Below are 14,548 nucleotides of genomic sequence, written 5' to 3'. Positions count from 1 at the left end.
GACAGATACAGCGACACCCTGTGATTACGCACCAGGAACCAGATGCCAAACTGACTTAGAAGGCGCTGGTCATGCTGGTCATCCTCTTTGTTATCAAACTCAATGTTGTCCAGAGAGTGGTGGGAGGCAGACAGGCCCATCTGACGACGCCGATTCAACTCAAACTCACGCTGCTCTGCATGAATTTCTGCCTCTTTTAGGAGGCTGGAGGTATACACAGGATAAGAGAGGGATTTGAGAGGGCACAGAGAGAAGGTCATATGTGAGATAGAGCAAAGGAGAAAGAGCAGAGGAGAAAATCTCACTTTTTTTCGTTTGTTTTTGTTATTTGTTTAATCTGAACTGAGGCAGCATTGTTGTCTTTATATTTGTCTTGAAGTGTGCTTCACAGAGTCACAACTATATGCTCTGTAACACCGTGCATGTACCTGATAACGGCTTCCACGGTGCACACTAGCTCCTCTGCTCCGCACTCACGGGTGTTGATGGGAGGGGGCGAGGTCTGGTACAGATGGGTCTCCGCCGCAGCCCCCACCTCGCTGCTGTGGTGGTTGACATGGCAACGCTTGCAGTAGCGGACAGGCCGGTTGCCATGGCGCCCGCAGCAGCCGGCTGAAAAGCAGGTGACCACAGCCCTTCTAACATGAGAGCTACAGTTCTGCAGTTTGAAGCCAAGAAACAAGGGGGGGAGCAGAGGGAAGAGAAATCAGTTTGTTTCTATTCTTGTATAATAGAAAAATAAAAAAAACACTTCCAATAACGCCTGATGACAATCGTCTAAAAATAAACATCTCTCAGGGCTCAAAGGCAACTCTGATAATGAATATCACTCTCTCCGAAGATACAAGGATCTGTCCACATCTAAAGCAATAGAACAAGTCTTTATGTGTCCCCGCGGTGTCTCAGGTTTCTAAAAATAAAAAGCATGGCACTAGAGAGCCACCCTAATCTGATCAGTCTCTAATCTTGTGCCATTAGAGGCATGAATTGCTCCCTATCAAATTAACATATCTGGCCTCAGATGGTGAGTGCTCTTATTCATCCATGTTGCTTTGAACAACAAAAAAATGCTACTCTGATAATACTCATACTGTTGTTCTCGCATCACGGCTCTTAGATATCATTATGTACTCAAAAGTAGCTATTTTAAAATGACAAGTAATGCCTCATTTATGAGTAATATGTCTCAGCTAACACTGAAAGAGCTAGCACAAATCTCAGTTGGAGAATGATTGGAACAAAAGCTGCTCCAAAAGGGAGGTGGTGAATTATAAACGGCTGGGCAAACCATGGTGGAGGCCAGCTGTTTCAGAGGACAAAGAGAGGCAGCTGCTGACCTGACGGGAATACCTGAGATCATCATCACGCACTCAGTTTTCCCAGTGTCTCCCAGGAAACAAGCAGGAAGCACTCAGCAACAGCAAACAAAGATCAGGCCCCAACAGGTTATTTTGAAAGGTCTTTACTGAGCTGCTTCAGTGAATGGACTCCTCAGGGGAGATTCAGATTCACAAATAAATGAGCTAACTATGGATCACAAATAAAGTGTATCTAAGTTCATGTTTTCACAGGTCAGGGAAGTCCTCTATGTTTTACCAGTGTATTGTTTGCTGTGGAGACTTTTATTATTGTGAGGAAGTCAGGTTAATAAGTAATGGCAATGACTGAGAGTACACAGCACCGTTAATGTCATTATGCTGCAGTGTAAATGTCTTACCTTCTTTTGACAAATGGCAGATATCTCTGCTGCAAGAAAAATAAACATAACTGAAATACAACTGTTTGCAAAAAACATACGTATGTCTTGAAAATTGGTTATATTTTCATGGAAATTAGAACCTCAATATAAAATATATGGCAGCTTGGAACACAACGCATAGCAGCTAATAAAGGTTTTATTGTAGAGTGCATACGTATCTTATCTTTACTCAGCACCTTTTTGACTGTAAATGCTCACCTTGGGGCAGGAGTACATCAACAAGCCATTCAGCGTGATCTCTGGAAAGGTCGAAGAAATTATTTAACAATGCATGACTTATGTGTATGATATAAATACAGTCATTCCAACTGGTGTATACACATCGGTATCAGCTTCCTTACAGAGCTGGAACACAAAAATATCTTCTCAATAACAAAAAAAAACCCTGAAAAGCCAATTTTATTATAATAGTCTCTGCGCTAAAAAAAAAAAAAAGAGAGACAAGTGGATGTGCTTTTTTGTAATGATGATCTCATTATTGGCACAAGGGAATTATGTAACCATGCCAATGTGTTTCCCCTGGGTTACAAAGAGGAATAATGAGGGAGGCGGTAGGTGATGTTTGTTTGCAATAGCATCCCACTCAAGGAGGGGGAGGATTGAGGGATGGAGGAAAGAGGTGAAACAGATGCGTACCCTGCTATCCTCTGGCTGCACTCTTCACATATATAAAGAGGAGGGGGCTTGTCTCCCAAGGCCACAGAAAGAGTAGGATCTATACACATCTGCAAAAGTAATAAAGTTAGTCTGAGATAATGGAGGTGATATTTGAAAAATTAACACATTATATTCAATGTTTTATTTGCAACCAAGATGAAATACAGTAAAAGTAATGAGGTTTTCTTAGGTTCCAAATAGCTAAATAATAGGACACTTACACTTTACACACATTGACCACTTTGTTAGGTATACCTTGGCATTCAAACGATGCTCAGTTGTTACTAAGCGGGCCCAAAGCGTGCCACCACCTGCAGCCTGAGCTGTTGAAATAAGTCTTCTAACCTAAGTATTCTAACCGTAGCATCTGAATGTAGCAGCAAAATGAAGGCTCCTCAACCAGGTATCTTCTGTTATCCAATTTTGGTGAATTGTGGTCTCAGTTTCCTGTTCTTAGCTGACAGGAAGAACATCCAGTGTGGTCTTCTGCTACTGTATCCCATCTTCACTGACTGTAGTTGCACTTCTCTGACCTCTAACATCAACAAAGCATTTTCACACATTTTCTCTTTTTTCAGGCCACTCTCTGTAAACCTGAGAGACGCATGTGTAGGCAAACGCAAGAAGACAAGCAATTTCTGAGATACGCAGACCAACCTGTCTGACACCAACAACCACATTAAAGTCAAATCGCTTTTTTTTCCCCATTCTGATGCTCAGTTTGAACTTCAGTAGGTGTCTAGATAAATGTTGATGCTGCCATGTGATTGGCTGTTAACAGGTACACCTAATGAACTGGCCAGTGCATTTTGTCAATTATAAGCACAGCGATTTTATAACATATGATGTAAATTTAAGAAGTTCACATTTTCCACGTGTCCCTGTCACATATCTAGGCTACTCTCTCACCCAACAAATCATGTGACGCCTTTACCTGTGTCCCCACGCCTCTGTGTGGATGGCTGCGTGCATATGCTGCTCCACTGTCTTGCAACCTGTGCCTGGCCCTGTGCTAAACGCCAGTGCTCGTGGCCTCAATGTTCAGATGGTGCACTGTAATTCACTGTGCTTACTCGATGCCACCCTATCCTCAAGGGCTGCATGGGGTCACCGCTTTCAATTAAAGCCCCCCTTCCCCCACCATACCCCCTTCTTTGCTTCTGGTAATTGAAATCCACCCCCTTTCTACCCGCCTGTTCCTACTCTGTCCGTTTGTGCACAGCTGAGTAAAGGCTGACAAAGCAGAGCAGCACCAATCGCTGATATAAAGTAGCTTAGAATCGGACATGGCAATCTAAGCAAGGCCATATAAGACCTTCCCCTATGCTTACCCCATTCATTTCTCAAGGGAAGACTATCTATTTATGCATCCCAGAAGCATAAAATATTTAAGCTTTAATGATTTTTGAGATTGCAGTCACCTTAACAGCAGGTTTATTGATGGCATTGTGGCATTCGATATGTTGACAGTGGATGGGATTCCAGGCTGAACCAGGAAATGGAAGAGAGAGAGAAATAAGAAAAACAATTGACAGGTGACCACTTTGATAAGTCTAAAGTCTGGTAAAGAAGTAGATGTGGCATAAAGAGAATCTGACCTGTGTACTGCAGTCCTCTGTATTCACTGATGGCTCCTGGTGGCTTCAGGTTCGGCCAGTAATGAAACAGCATCTGCACAGCTGGAGGTTTAACTTGGGATGGGCCATAGGATATGACATAAAGCAGATCCTGCATACAAGATAAACATCATATGTACATGAAAGTGCTGGTATATTTAGGTACATTTGAATATGAATGCAGACAAAGTAAAATAGTAAAGACTAAATCTAAATTTAAAGTAAAATGTAAAAAACAGTAACCAGTAGGCAACGTATTCAGGAGCAAGCAGGGGTGTGTAATGCTGCAAATTATGATATCAATGAGATACCAAGTAAATAAAGGCCAGTATTGCTGATACCACTACCAGCAGAGATACTTTTAACCTATAAAGGCAGCTTATGTAGAGGAGCCCAGCCTTCATCTTTTAGCTTTTCATTTATTTTAAGCTGCAGGGGTTTGTGTTATATTAATGCAACAGCAATACCAGCTGTGTGTTAAATATGAAGCTACGTGCTATTAGCTTAGCAAAGAGAAAAGACTAGAAGCAATTTAAAAAGCTGGCCTGGAATGTAAAAAAAACAGGATGTGGTTCAAGGATAAATCTGTGCTAGCTTTTCTCATGATAAGCAAATCGTAATTGTATTCTTTCAGTACTATTCAGTACTAGTGGGTACTGTTTTCTCCAGCCTCTAGTCTTTTTGCTAATGTAGCTGAACGGTCTGCTTGTTAGCTTCATATTTAGTGCCACTTTTTTGTTAGGCACAGTACATTTCATATTTCTGCAGATAAAAATAAAAGACTCTTAAATCTACATTATGTATCTAAAAGGAGAAATACCTTCCACACTTCCTGTTTGTACTTCATTAGACATTCCAGCAGCTGACAGTGATAAACTAGAAAGAAGCAGAGATCAGATTAACTAAAAGGCAGTTATTACAGTTGCCTTTGGATATCTTAATACTTTGAATATGATTGTTTACCTGGATTTGACGTGTACTGCATTGCAATCATGAGCATAGATGAGGCAGACAAATTGACATAGGCTGGGACTCCCCCCTCCTTCCTACTGGACCCCACTATACACAGGCAAAGAAGGGAAAGAACAATAATGTGAAGGATCACTTCTTTTGTTTGTTGCAGTACAATAGTTGAGAGACAAGTGAATGTGCAAGCCTTAAACCTTTACTTGTCTTTCTAGACATATCATTTAGCAGTTTCATTATGACTGTCTTGTGATAAGTCATACTCACATATAGCCATGGGAAGGAAAGAGGTGCTCAGGTATTCAATGATGTCTTTGTGGAGGAAAGGGGGAAATGTGGCTAAAGTGGAAATCATAGTATAGGGCAAAGTGCTGAGAATATCATCGCTCAGAAAAGGCAGGAGGCAAGTTGTCGTATAAAAAATGGATTGTCCCAGGTCTGAGAAGAAAGGGAAAATGCAAAAAAAGACAAAGAGAGATACACAGACACTCCTTCAATCAGCTGTACATACAGTATTAGCATACTGTATGCAGCCACAGATGTCAAAATTTCATGAAATTTCAGTTATTTATTAGTAGAACTGAAAAAAAAATACTTGGAAATGTGAGCTTCTTTAAAAGCCACTGAAGTAAACTTTACCCTCAGGAAAAGTAGAGAAATCTAGTCAAGCAAATGATTTTTTATGCATTTGAGGGTTTGTCTGTTTTTTAACAATGGTCAAATATTCATGAAAAGTAAGAGCACTGACTGTGATGCAGCCTTGGCTGTGAAAAACTGTGTGGATGTAACTCATTCTCTAATGTGTTTGTGATGTGTTAAAACAGCATTACACTTGCCTATGTGTGTTTCCCCTTATATATTTGCACATGACAACATAAGTAAAAACATTTCTCCCACTTTGCATAACAAACATGCAGTCAAGTATGATACACAGAAGAGAAGGCCTATGTCTGGTGTATCCAATGGCTTATGAACGATTAAGTTGACAGGATCCAGCGTGCTCCCAATCACCCCATGCATCCCTCAAGATCCTCAGCAGGACTTCTCTCCTCCCGTTACAAAAGAGGCCAAAAAAGCAGCAGTGGCTTCATGCAGGCCAGACGGTTCGGGGATGATGATGACAAACAGTGGTGCACTGGGCCTTGACTCACCATGCTGACCGTGCTGCAGCAGGGGCACGAGGTCAAGCAGGGTCACGAGGGTCACATAGAGGCCCTGATAGTCCAGAGAGGGGTACTCTGAGAGCTGAGCGTCCCGACTCTGCTGCCCCTGCCCCCCGCGGTCTGACGGGGCATCGCGCAGAACGCTGTAAAGGAGGGAGCGAGTAACTGTAGGGTTGATGGAACTGACTTGTGGTCTTAGAGATGGGGTGAGTGGGAATGGCACAGGAAAAAGACACATGGTCATGGGCACGGCCAAATTGGAAGCTTCCTGGTTCTCCTTCCTGCCTGTGCGGGACAGAATGCTGCTCCGGGGCGGGAGGGGAGGGGAGGGAAGGTAGGAGAGGGGAACAAGGGAAAAAAAGAGACAACAAAGACACAAAAAAACAGCACATTACATTGAAATGGCACTACAGAGACAGCGTAAATAGAAAAAAACAAACCCAGATAAACCCCACATAGGATGCAGTGTCTCACTATTTAACTGTATAACTGCAGGCACGGGCAATTTTTCCCTGCGCTGTCTGTTCCGTGTGACTTTAATTGAATTTATCTCGTTTTGTCTATCTTTGCACTTGGAAAACAAACAAAAAAAACATGAGCACAAACTGCAATGATCACTGCATCTCATGCGTATCTGGTGACAAGGAGCAAAAATATAAAAAATGGCATGTTTTCAGTGGCAACCCCATACTTCTCCAAAAAGGGACAGCTCAAACGGCTGTCCCTCGATGGCTGCCATCTTCCAATCGGCAAGGTCAGTGGCTACCATGCAAAAAAAAAAGGCCAATGAGCCATAACAGTATATTTTCCAAATGAAATTTCCTTGTCTTTAGTGGGGCTGTCAAGGATGGGAGTGACACCAAATTGGTTCGGGAAAATACAGAGGTGACACTTTTGAAACATGCTTCAGCCAGTAATAAACATGTGTGTGAGGTTAGATCAAGTGCTCTTAGGTCACAGCACATGTTTATTGCACCAGAGAAATAATGTCTGTATGCATACATTATGATACTGTACCAGTATCATCAGGAGAAATAATGAGATCCAACAGGCATATGGATTCAGGTTTCTAAAATAAATGTAACAACTAATCTACAGTAGAGGAGAAACTATAATGACAAAGGAATAGGTTGTATCGGGGGAGATGACTGGTAGCATTATGTTTGTGAGCTAATGCAGGATGGACAATTGTGTTTGCTGTCCCCTGGGGAAAGGTGGTGGACATATTCGATTTTAAAAGAGGAGAAAAACAAAAAAACAAAAGCAAAAACTAGTCGGGTTGAGTGTGGAGCGTCTAGGGTGGAGGAGGGAGGAGGGGGAGGGCCAGAGAGCATTGCTCTTTTTTTTTCTTTTTTTTTCTTTCTTTTTTTTACTGCACATTATTAAAGAGCTAAGCTGTTCTATCAGGCAAATGATTGGGATTTACCATGAGAGCCCAGATTATAAATGTTGATGTATTGCTTTTTTTTTTGGCTTCTTTTTTTTTAAAAGGTCACTCAAAAAGTAGAGTTGCAGCATTTGGAGTTACATGGCAAGTGAGAAAGGGGATTTCTTTTTTTTTTCTCAGATTTTTAACATGGCATAAGAACAGTATAAGGTACCATCATGTGACTGATCCCCTCAAAGTTATACTCTGTAGGATTTAAGTCAGCGTAGATTCATTAAACTATGTAATCAAAGCTGTGTTATTATACAGCATAAACTCAAACAGGACTTATAGACAACGACAAGACTGTATCTCAGAGTATGACTTTTTCACTGCCCATATTTCATATAGAAAACATCATTAATTTGAACAATGAACATAGACATAAACATCAGACGCGCTCACACACACGCGCGCGCACACTGAACATATACACGCAAAGACACACGCATATGTGCACACATACACACAAAACGACACGAGAAAATTACAAACGACACATGTAGAAATGCACTGATACGGACACATGACATACATTTACTGTCAAACCCTGCGCTGTCGTTGCAAAATCATGGACTACATGTGTGTATCAGTTACTCAAAGCACATGTTTCCTGCATTAACATGTTGACAGGTGTGTGAAGTGAAACAACTGTGCTGTGTCTGAAATAATGGCTAAACAGTCTGTTGCAACGTCAGTGCTCACTGATACAGAGAGCTCAGTCTGACGAAGCCGTGCCTCATCTTTAAGAACGCGTATAAAACTTGATGGTAAAGAGATAACGTAACCCTCTAGCTGACCTGAAATTTGTGCATGAATCAACAACCTCCTCCTTTGGCTATTTCTTTTCTGCGAAGATGACACACGCCTGCTCCACTTCTCAAGGCTCGCTACTCCCACTTTCCCACTCTCTCTCCCTTTTGATTTTTTCTTCTATTTCTTCACCCCGGGCTTCAGAAGGCACAGGTGTATGGATAATCCTGGAGTCCCCGCTGAGGAATCCAGACTCCTCTAATGGTGGGCAGAGTGATTTTGTTCTGCATATCTGAGGCTAAGAGACTGTGCTTCGGGAAAATATCAAAGAACCGTTAACAGTGGCATCATATTGAGTGACTCTTTTCTCGCTCGCTTGATACTGCCCCGCAGAGGCACAATCGTCACTCGAGTTAATGCCCATTCCCAGAGTTGCCACCCCTGTCACGCTCAATCTGTGCCCTGAGAGGCTACATTTGAAACACCCCAGTGACTGGTTCAGGACAGCCCTTCAGCAAAGTATGGAGTATCCAGGATACTCTGTGAGCACCACAGCAGAGGAATAATCCTTATGGATGGCTGAGGAGTTGTGTAGAATTGAGGCCAGCAGCCAATCTCAAATAGATTGCACCCTAAGCTGATAATAATGATAGAAGTGAGGCCCACCATTTTTTTTTATATAAATTAGCTAATAAGAAAAGACAGTGCCTCTGTTCTCACTGAAGCTGGCGGGTAGTAATACTGGAACCACAAGAAATATCCTATCTCTGCAGAGCATGTCTGGAAAAATGAAGCTCCAACTGGACAGAGAGGGGAAAAAAAAGAGGAAATAGTGCTCTATTAAATTAGACGTGTTCAAAATGGCTGCCTACTTGACCTATGCTGGAAGAGGAAATAACAGGCTGTTCCCTTCACAGCACCCAAGAGAGCAGGCTGACCCTGCAACTGCATAGCCGGAGGAGCTGAACTCCAGGCCCTCTGGGAAGGACACAGCAAACCGCCTCAGGAAAGCGTTCATCTAGCAACCGACCACTGAATCAATAAACATCACTGAGCCATCTATCTCCGCAGCTGCCTTAAAAAGACGACACCATAATTACACAGGAAATCTGCTACAGTCTGTATCTTTCAGAGCAGAAGAGGCGAGGCAACATCTGCCATGATGGCCACTTCCCTAACTTCTTGCTGACATTATGAATTGATACGAGACATTGAATTGTGTCACTGTCATGCCTTTGAGAAAGTGTGTCAGAGCGACCTGCTGTAATTAATCTCATCTGATTGTGAAGGAAGCTAATATCAAACATTCTACAATCTTTACTTCACCTGGTGGCTCCAGAGCAGGGTACTTACCTGAGCAGGGTTTGGGAAAAGTATTTCAGTGTGTTTGCAATGTCTGTTCCGGAGGGCACTGGGTAAATATTGTGTTGCACACGGTTGTGATACTCTTGCAAGTATCGTATCTTAGAGGCAACTGGACAAAATAAAGAGCAGAGCAACAAGCAAATCAACACTAGTGAGATATGATGCACGACAGCAAAGCCATATATCATGTAACTGAACAAGCTGTTAGGTAGCATTTAACATGAATCCTTCAGCTATGAAGTTAAACAAAAAGTCTGTTTTCCCATGGTTCTCTGGCCTTCACCGGGTGACCTTTTTTGTCATAGCAGCAGGTCACAGGAAGCCCTAGAGGAGGCAGTAACCTACTGCTTACAGAAACAAGCTCACACACGAAAGGTTGCCAGTTCAAGTCCCAAGACAAGCTGGGAAAATGTGCTTATAGCGAACACGAAAGGGGGCTTAAGAAGCAACACAGAGGAACATTTCTGTAATGAGCCCAGCTGGCTGCACTATATTGAAGTAATCTCTGTAGGTTCAGATATGACTGTGCTGTTTGTTGTTAGGAGTTCAAATATGTTGAAGTGGGTGATCGCTGACCCATTTTCTGTGACTTTAGGCAGGAATGTTTAGCTTCCTTCCTGACCTGTAAATGACAAACCCCAAAATAAAAATAACAGCTGCAGGCTTGGAGGATTGTCTGGTCAAAGCATGTGCTGCGATAAATACTGAAGCACAGCATAAAATTAAACCTCCTCGGAAAGATAGGACTTTTTTTAAAAATATTTTTCAACCTTTTAATAATATTGTTATATATATATAATATGTTAGTCACAACAGCAGATTCAGCGTTTTCTGTTCATTCCCTCACTTACTGTCTACCAAACAACAGGAGCAACACCCAACTTTTAACCAGCTGATGGGGCTGGGAACCCCTAACACTGAGTTTGACCCCGTCTTTTATCTATTGTTTACGGTAAAAAAAAAAAAAAAAAAAAAAAATAGAAAAACAGAAGACAGCGGCTGGTGTCCACCTGTTCACAACCAGCGAAGTGGAATGAACAACAGACGTCAATATAGTGTGATCAGACCCCACGATTGATCAATATGAAGCCACCATATTGTTCAGTAGCCTGTCAGGTCGACCTTGAGACCAACATTACACTTCGCTTTTCCCACGCGCCTCAGCCAGCCACGTCAATCAAAATCAAATAAAATAGAAATAAATAAATCGGACCACAGAGCGATTCGGACATGGAATTGTTCCATCAACATGCAGAGAAACAGAGGGTGATTCAGTGGCTCTCTGTGTGCACTGAGACCTCCAGCCATCCTCTGCAGTGAGAGGACGTGTTGCAACCTGCCTTGGCAACCGCGGTTTCATCACCAAGGACAGCTCCCCTTGTTCGCTTTCTTGGTTAAACCAAAAAAAAAAAAAAAAAAAAAATCAGTTTCCAGCCCCCTCACAAGACAAAACAGAAACACGCACGCACGGATACACACAGCCGTACTTACACTGCTCTGCCTTCGTAGACATTTCGCAGACACTTGGGGAAACATAAAACCCAGACTGTCAGTTGTTTTGATAGGTTTTTCCCTTCCCGGCGTTGTGTTTCCCTCAGTCGTGAAAAAGTGACTATGCCCCCTTGCAGCCCAGGCTCGTCTTGATTGTACCACTTTGCACGACGGATTTATACGCTGTGGTGTTTTAGCTGTGCTTCGGTCGCTTTTGCGATCTTTGAACGGAAATAAAGGGAGGGCTTGTTTTGTAAATCGTTTTTATATATATTTTTTGAGGTGGTGGTGGGGATTTTGCTCTCTCGTTGCAGAGATGGGTGGTGACATATATGTGACACACCACACCTTTCCAAATGGACTGATCCGGCTTTGACAAATTGTCATTCAAGAATTCCGACAACCCTGTTTGAGCTGATTATAGGAGGGAAAAACTAAGCACCTCCGCTTATTTGCCTCAGTGATGCTTTACATGTGTGTATTTGTAATGCATGAAATGCTAAACATGCAACAGATGGTTGTCACACCTTCTTAAACATGTCCTTGAGAAAACATCGTGGGTTTTCTTTCCCCTATTTTATATAAATACAGCATATTGGCCACCGTGGATTGGCAGCGTGTCCTAATATTTTTATACTGATATTTAGTAATATTAATATTAATCTCCACTATCAGCTGGGCGCTTTAAAGAGTACATTGTTATCCAATAACACTTTCGAGCTATAAATGTGCATGTGTATGAATACTTAAGCCTGTGTCTAAATGCAGCATTTCTCATTTAAGCGGCACTTCCGCTAGTAGATGCAGGAGTGAACAATAAACAGACCCTACGGTCTGAGGTCCTGACAGACCCTTCCCATCATGGTTTCTGCCAAGAATTTTGTCTATACTCCTAACTGATGAAAATGATATCCTCAAAGTGTGTTAAAGCAAAAATGTTGTCTTTTTTTTATATATCACCCTCAAAACAGTCAATAATCTCAGAAATAAAATACACAATAGTTATCATATGTAACTGTTTATATAGGAAAATAGCTCAGTCAGACTTCAGATTTAACAAAGGTTTTACTTTTTTTCACGAGATTTTACACAGTGGAGAGAGGTTCACACAGTGACATTGCTTGGGTGTCTGTCTGCAGAGTTCCTGTAGAAATCAATCATGTTGAGGTATTCTGGCCTTGTCTTCGATATTCTGGGATATGATGCATGATCCAACCAGCCGGGGCCAGGAGAGTCACAGCAAACACGCATAAGGCAAAGGTAGACTGCTGTAAGAAAGTCCAATAAAATATAACCATGAGTGTTTTATTCACAGACACTGCAAATGTAATCTACATGAAAGGTTATAATACACATTCAATGCAGTGTTAGTGTTTGAGCTCTCAAATATCTTCTTTCATATGTTAAGTTGAACAGAAAGGACTAAGCCAATGAACACGACAGAGGGTCCCAGTCTTAGTGACTCACTGCGTGATATAACTTCACCGCCACCACCCACTTATATTTTCCTGCCATAATATTCTCTCTGTACCTCTCCACCATGGTATTCCTAACCTGGGATGAGCTTTGTAAAAGCCCCTATGGATGTCCCTTAGGACAGATCAACAGATTTATAGTGGCATAAACACTTCCTGCTATGCTGCAGTTCCATCATAGGATCCCTTTACAGAGGCCAGAGCATTGCACTGACTTATAAATAACAAATGAATAAAACATCTCTTCCACTCTGCAGACTGGGGAATGCAGTTCGCTTGAATTCTTCGCATTAAGGGCATTTGAACCATCACAGACATTGACTTCCAATGACTGACTATTTTATATTGTTTGCATTTTTATGCCACCATAGTCCCTAAAATGGCATTACTTGTGGTTTAGCATCCATTCAGTACAGGAAAAATATTACTGCAGTTCTTGCTTTTGTTGCAGGACATTATACAGTGTAGATATTCAAGGATGTCTGCCTGTTCAATTACAAGTACAATAAAAGTTAGTCAGTCCTACCACTGGCCCAATCTTTTCCTTGGGTGGCTTGCTGCAGATGGTTGACCTCTGATTTTGCTTAATGTTCTTCAGCAGCAGCAACCTGGTTAGTGTGGGTCTCCTAAAAAGCAAGGACATCTTTCTTGAGACAGCTCACAGTAAATCTCGTTCACAGAAGAAAAATGTGTCTCTGGAAACTTCTCCTCACATCCTGTGAGATACTGACAGATAGCCTGTACTTTTATCTAATTCCCATCACTCTTCCAGGGAGGAGTTACTTCCATGGACCAAAGACACTTGTATAAACATACAGAATGAGTTCTCATCACAGCAAATTCGGTCTTGGTTGTGTGCCTGAAGATTAAAGTGGACTGAAAGGGGGAAATATTGGTTACAAAACACTGATTTCGAGCCTGAATGAGCACACAAGGTGTCTTTTTTAATGCTGAACAGTCGTTAGTTAAGCACACAAAGTCCTAAATTAAGAACACAGCGATCAATTGTTGGCAATTGTTTACAACATTTTTCTCTCTAGAAAGTACACAGGACACAGAGTGCTGAAGAAGTAATATGCATTTGCTGGATTTTTGATAATCCATGTAACAAATATTGATTAATATTGATAATACAACAACAGCATTCAATTTAATTCAAGTTTATATATATATAGTACCAGCTCACCACAATAATCACCTGAAAGTGTTCTATACTGTAAGATAAAGTTCCTACAGTATTGGAGAAAACCTCAAGCCACCCCCAATGAGCGCATACTTTGCAACCATGGGAAGGGGAAACCTCCCTGTAAACAGGAAGAAATCACTAGCAGAGCCAGACTCATGGAGGGGAAGCCATCTGCAGAAGCCAACTGAGGGTGAGGGGAAAGAGAAAACATAAAGTCCAGTAATAACCTGAGCCTATAGCAGGATAACTAAGCGAAAGTTTAGGGTTTGTTGATCCAGCCCCAACTATACCTTTTATCAAAAAGCAAAGTGTTGAGTCTAGTCTTAAAAGTAGAGACAGCGTCTGTCTCGTGAATCCAAACTGGGAGCTGGTTCCACAGGAGAGGGGCAGCATAGTTGAAGGCTCTGCCTCCCATTCTCGTTTTTAAAAACTCAAAGAACCACAAGTAAACCTGCAGTCTGAGAGTGACATGCTCTGTTGGGATAATATGATACTATGAGGTCTTAAAGATATGATGTGGCCTGATCACTGTGAGGAAAATAATTTTAGAGTCAATTCTTGATTTAACAGTGGATTAACCAGAGGCTTTTTAGAGAACATTTAGCTATCAATAACTGTATTACTATCACTACACAACTTGTATATTAATTCCATATATAGATAGAAATTTTTGTCATTTCAAAAAAAATAT

General features: G+C 41.7%; 2 protein-coding genes across 2 annotated transcripts in view; both read right to left on the bottom strand.

Moving 5' to 3' along the window:
* unc79 (unc-79 homolog, NALCN channel complex subunit) overlaps positions 1–11,449 on the bottom strand; it is a 35,509-nt gene extending 24,060 nt beyond the window's left edge. Inside the window, exons 1-13 of the mRNA XM_085391681.1 lie at positions 11,197–11,449; positions 9,694–9,814; positions 6,150–6,463; positions 5,266–5,436; positions 4,996–5,091; positions 4,853–4,908; positions 4,015–4,144; positions 3,838–3,902; positions 2,396–2,484; positions 1,958–1,998; positions 1,718–1,746; positions 429–658; positions 33–204 (exon numbers count right to left, since the gene is read on the bottom strand). Coding sequence (XP_085247807.1) covers positions 33–204; positions 429–658; positions 1,718–1,746; positions 1,958–1,998; positions 2,396–2,484; positions 3,838–3,902; positions 4,015–4,144; positions 4,853–4,908; positions 4,996–5,091; positions 5,266–5,436; positions 6,150–6,463; positions 9,694–9,814; positions 11,197–11,218 — 1,536 coding nt within the window. The 5' untranslated portion in view covers positions 11,219–11,449. The remainder of the gene's footprint in view (positions 1–32; positions 205–428; positions 659–1,717; positions 1,747–1,957; positions 1,999–2,395; positions 2,485–3,837; positions 3,903–4,014; positions 4,145–4,852; positions 4,909–4,995; positions 5,092–5,265; positions 5,437–6,149; positions 6,464–9,693; positions 9,815–11,196) is intronic.
* An 880-nt stretch (positions 11,450–12,329) lies between these two features.
* LOC146647074 (cytochrome c oxidase subunit 8A, mitochondrial) lies at positions 12,330–13,359 on the bottom strand. The gene is made up of 2 exons (XM_085391175.1): positions 13,198–13,359; positions 12,330–12,464 (listed from the first exon to the last, which is right to left on the bottom strand). Exons 1-2 carry the CDS (start codon positions 13,312–13,314, stop codon positions 12,354–12,356), a joined length of 228 nt encoding a protein of 75 aa, XP_085247301.1. The 5' UTR covers positions 13,315–13,359; the 3' UTR covers positions 12,330–12,353.
* Positions 13,360–14,548: the final 1,189 nt, after the last annotated feature.

The sequence above is a fragment of the Rhamphochromis longiceps genome, linkage group LG19, assembly GCF_057381845.1.
Source record: "Rhamphochromis longiceps isolate RC_006_pf linkage group LG19, R_longiceps_female_GT1.1, whole genome shotgun sequence".
Classification (NCBI taxonomy): Eukaryota; Metazoa; Chordata; class Actinopteri; order Cichliformes; family Cichlidae; genus Rhamphochromis; species Rhamphochromis longiceps.
Note: the sequence above shows the minus strand (reverse complement) of the source record. Positions and strands in the feature narration are given on the sequence as shown.

What these genes read in the sequence shown, in the direction of transcription:
- LOC146647074 (XM_085391175.1), bottom strand. Translation starts at nt 13,314, where the DNA reads ATGTCCTTGCTTTTTAGGAGACCCACACTAACCAGGTTGCTGCTGCTG. An exon ending in AGGAAAAGATTGGGCCAGTG is followed by an intron (nt 12,465 to 13,197) that starts GTAGGACTGACT and finishes ACTTTCTTACAG; the next exon opens with CAGTCTACCTTTGCCTTATG.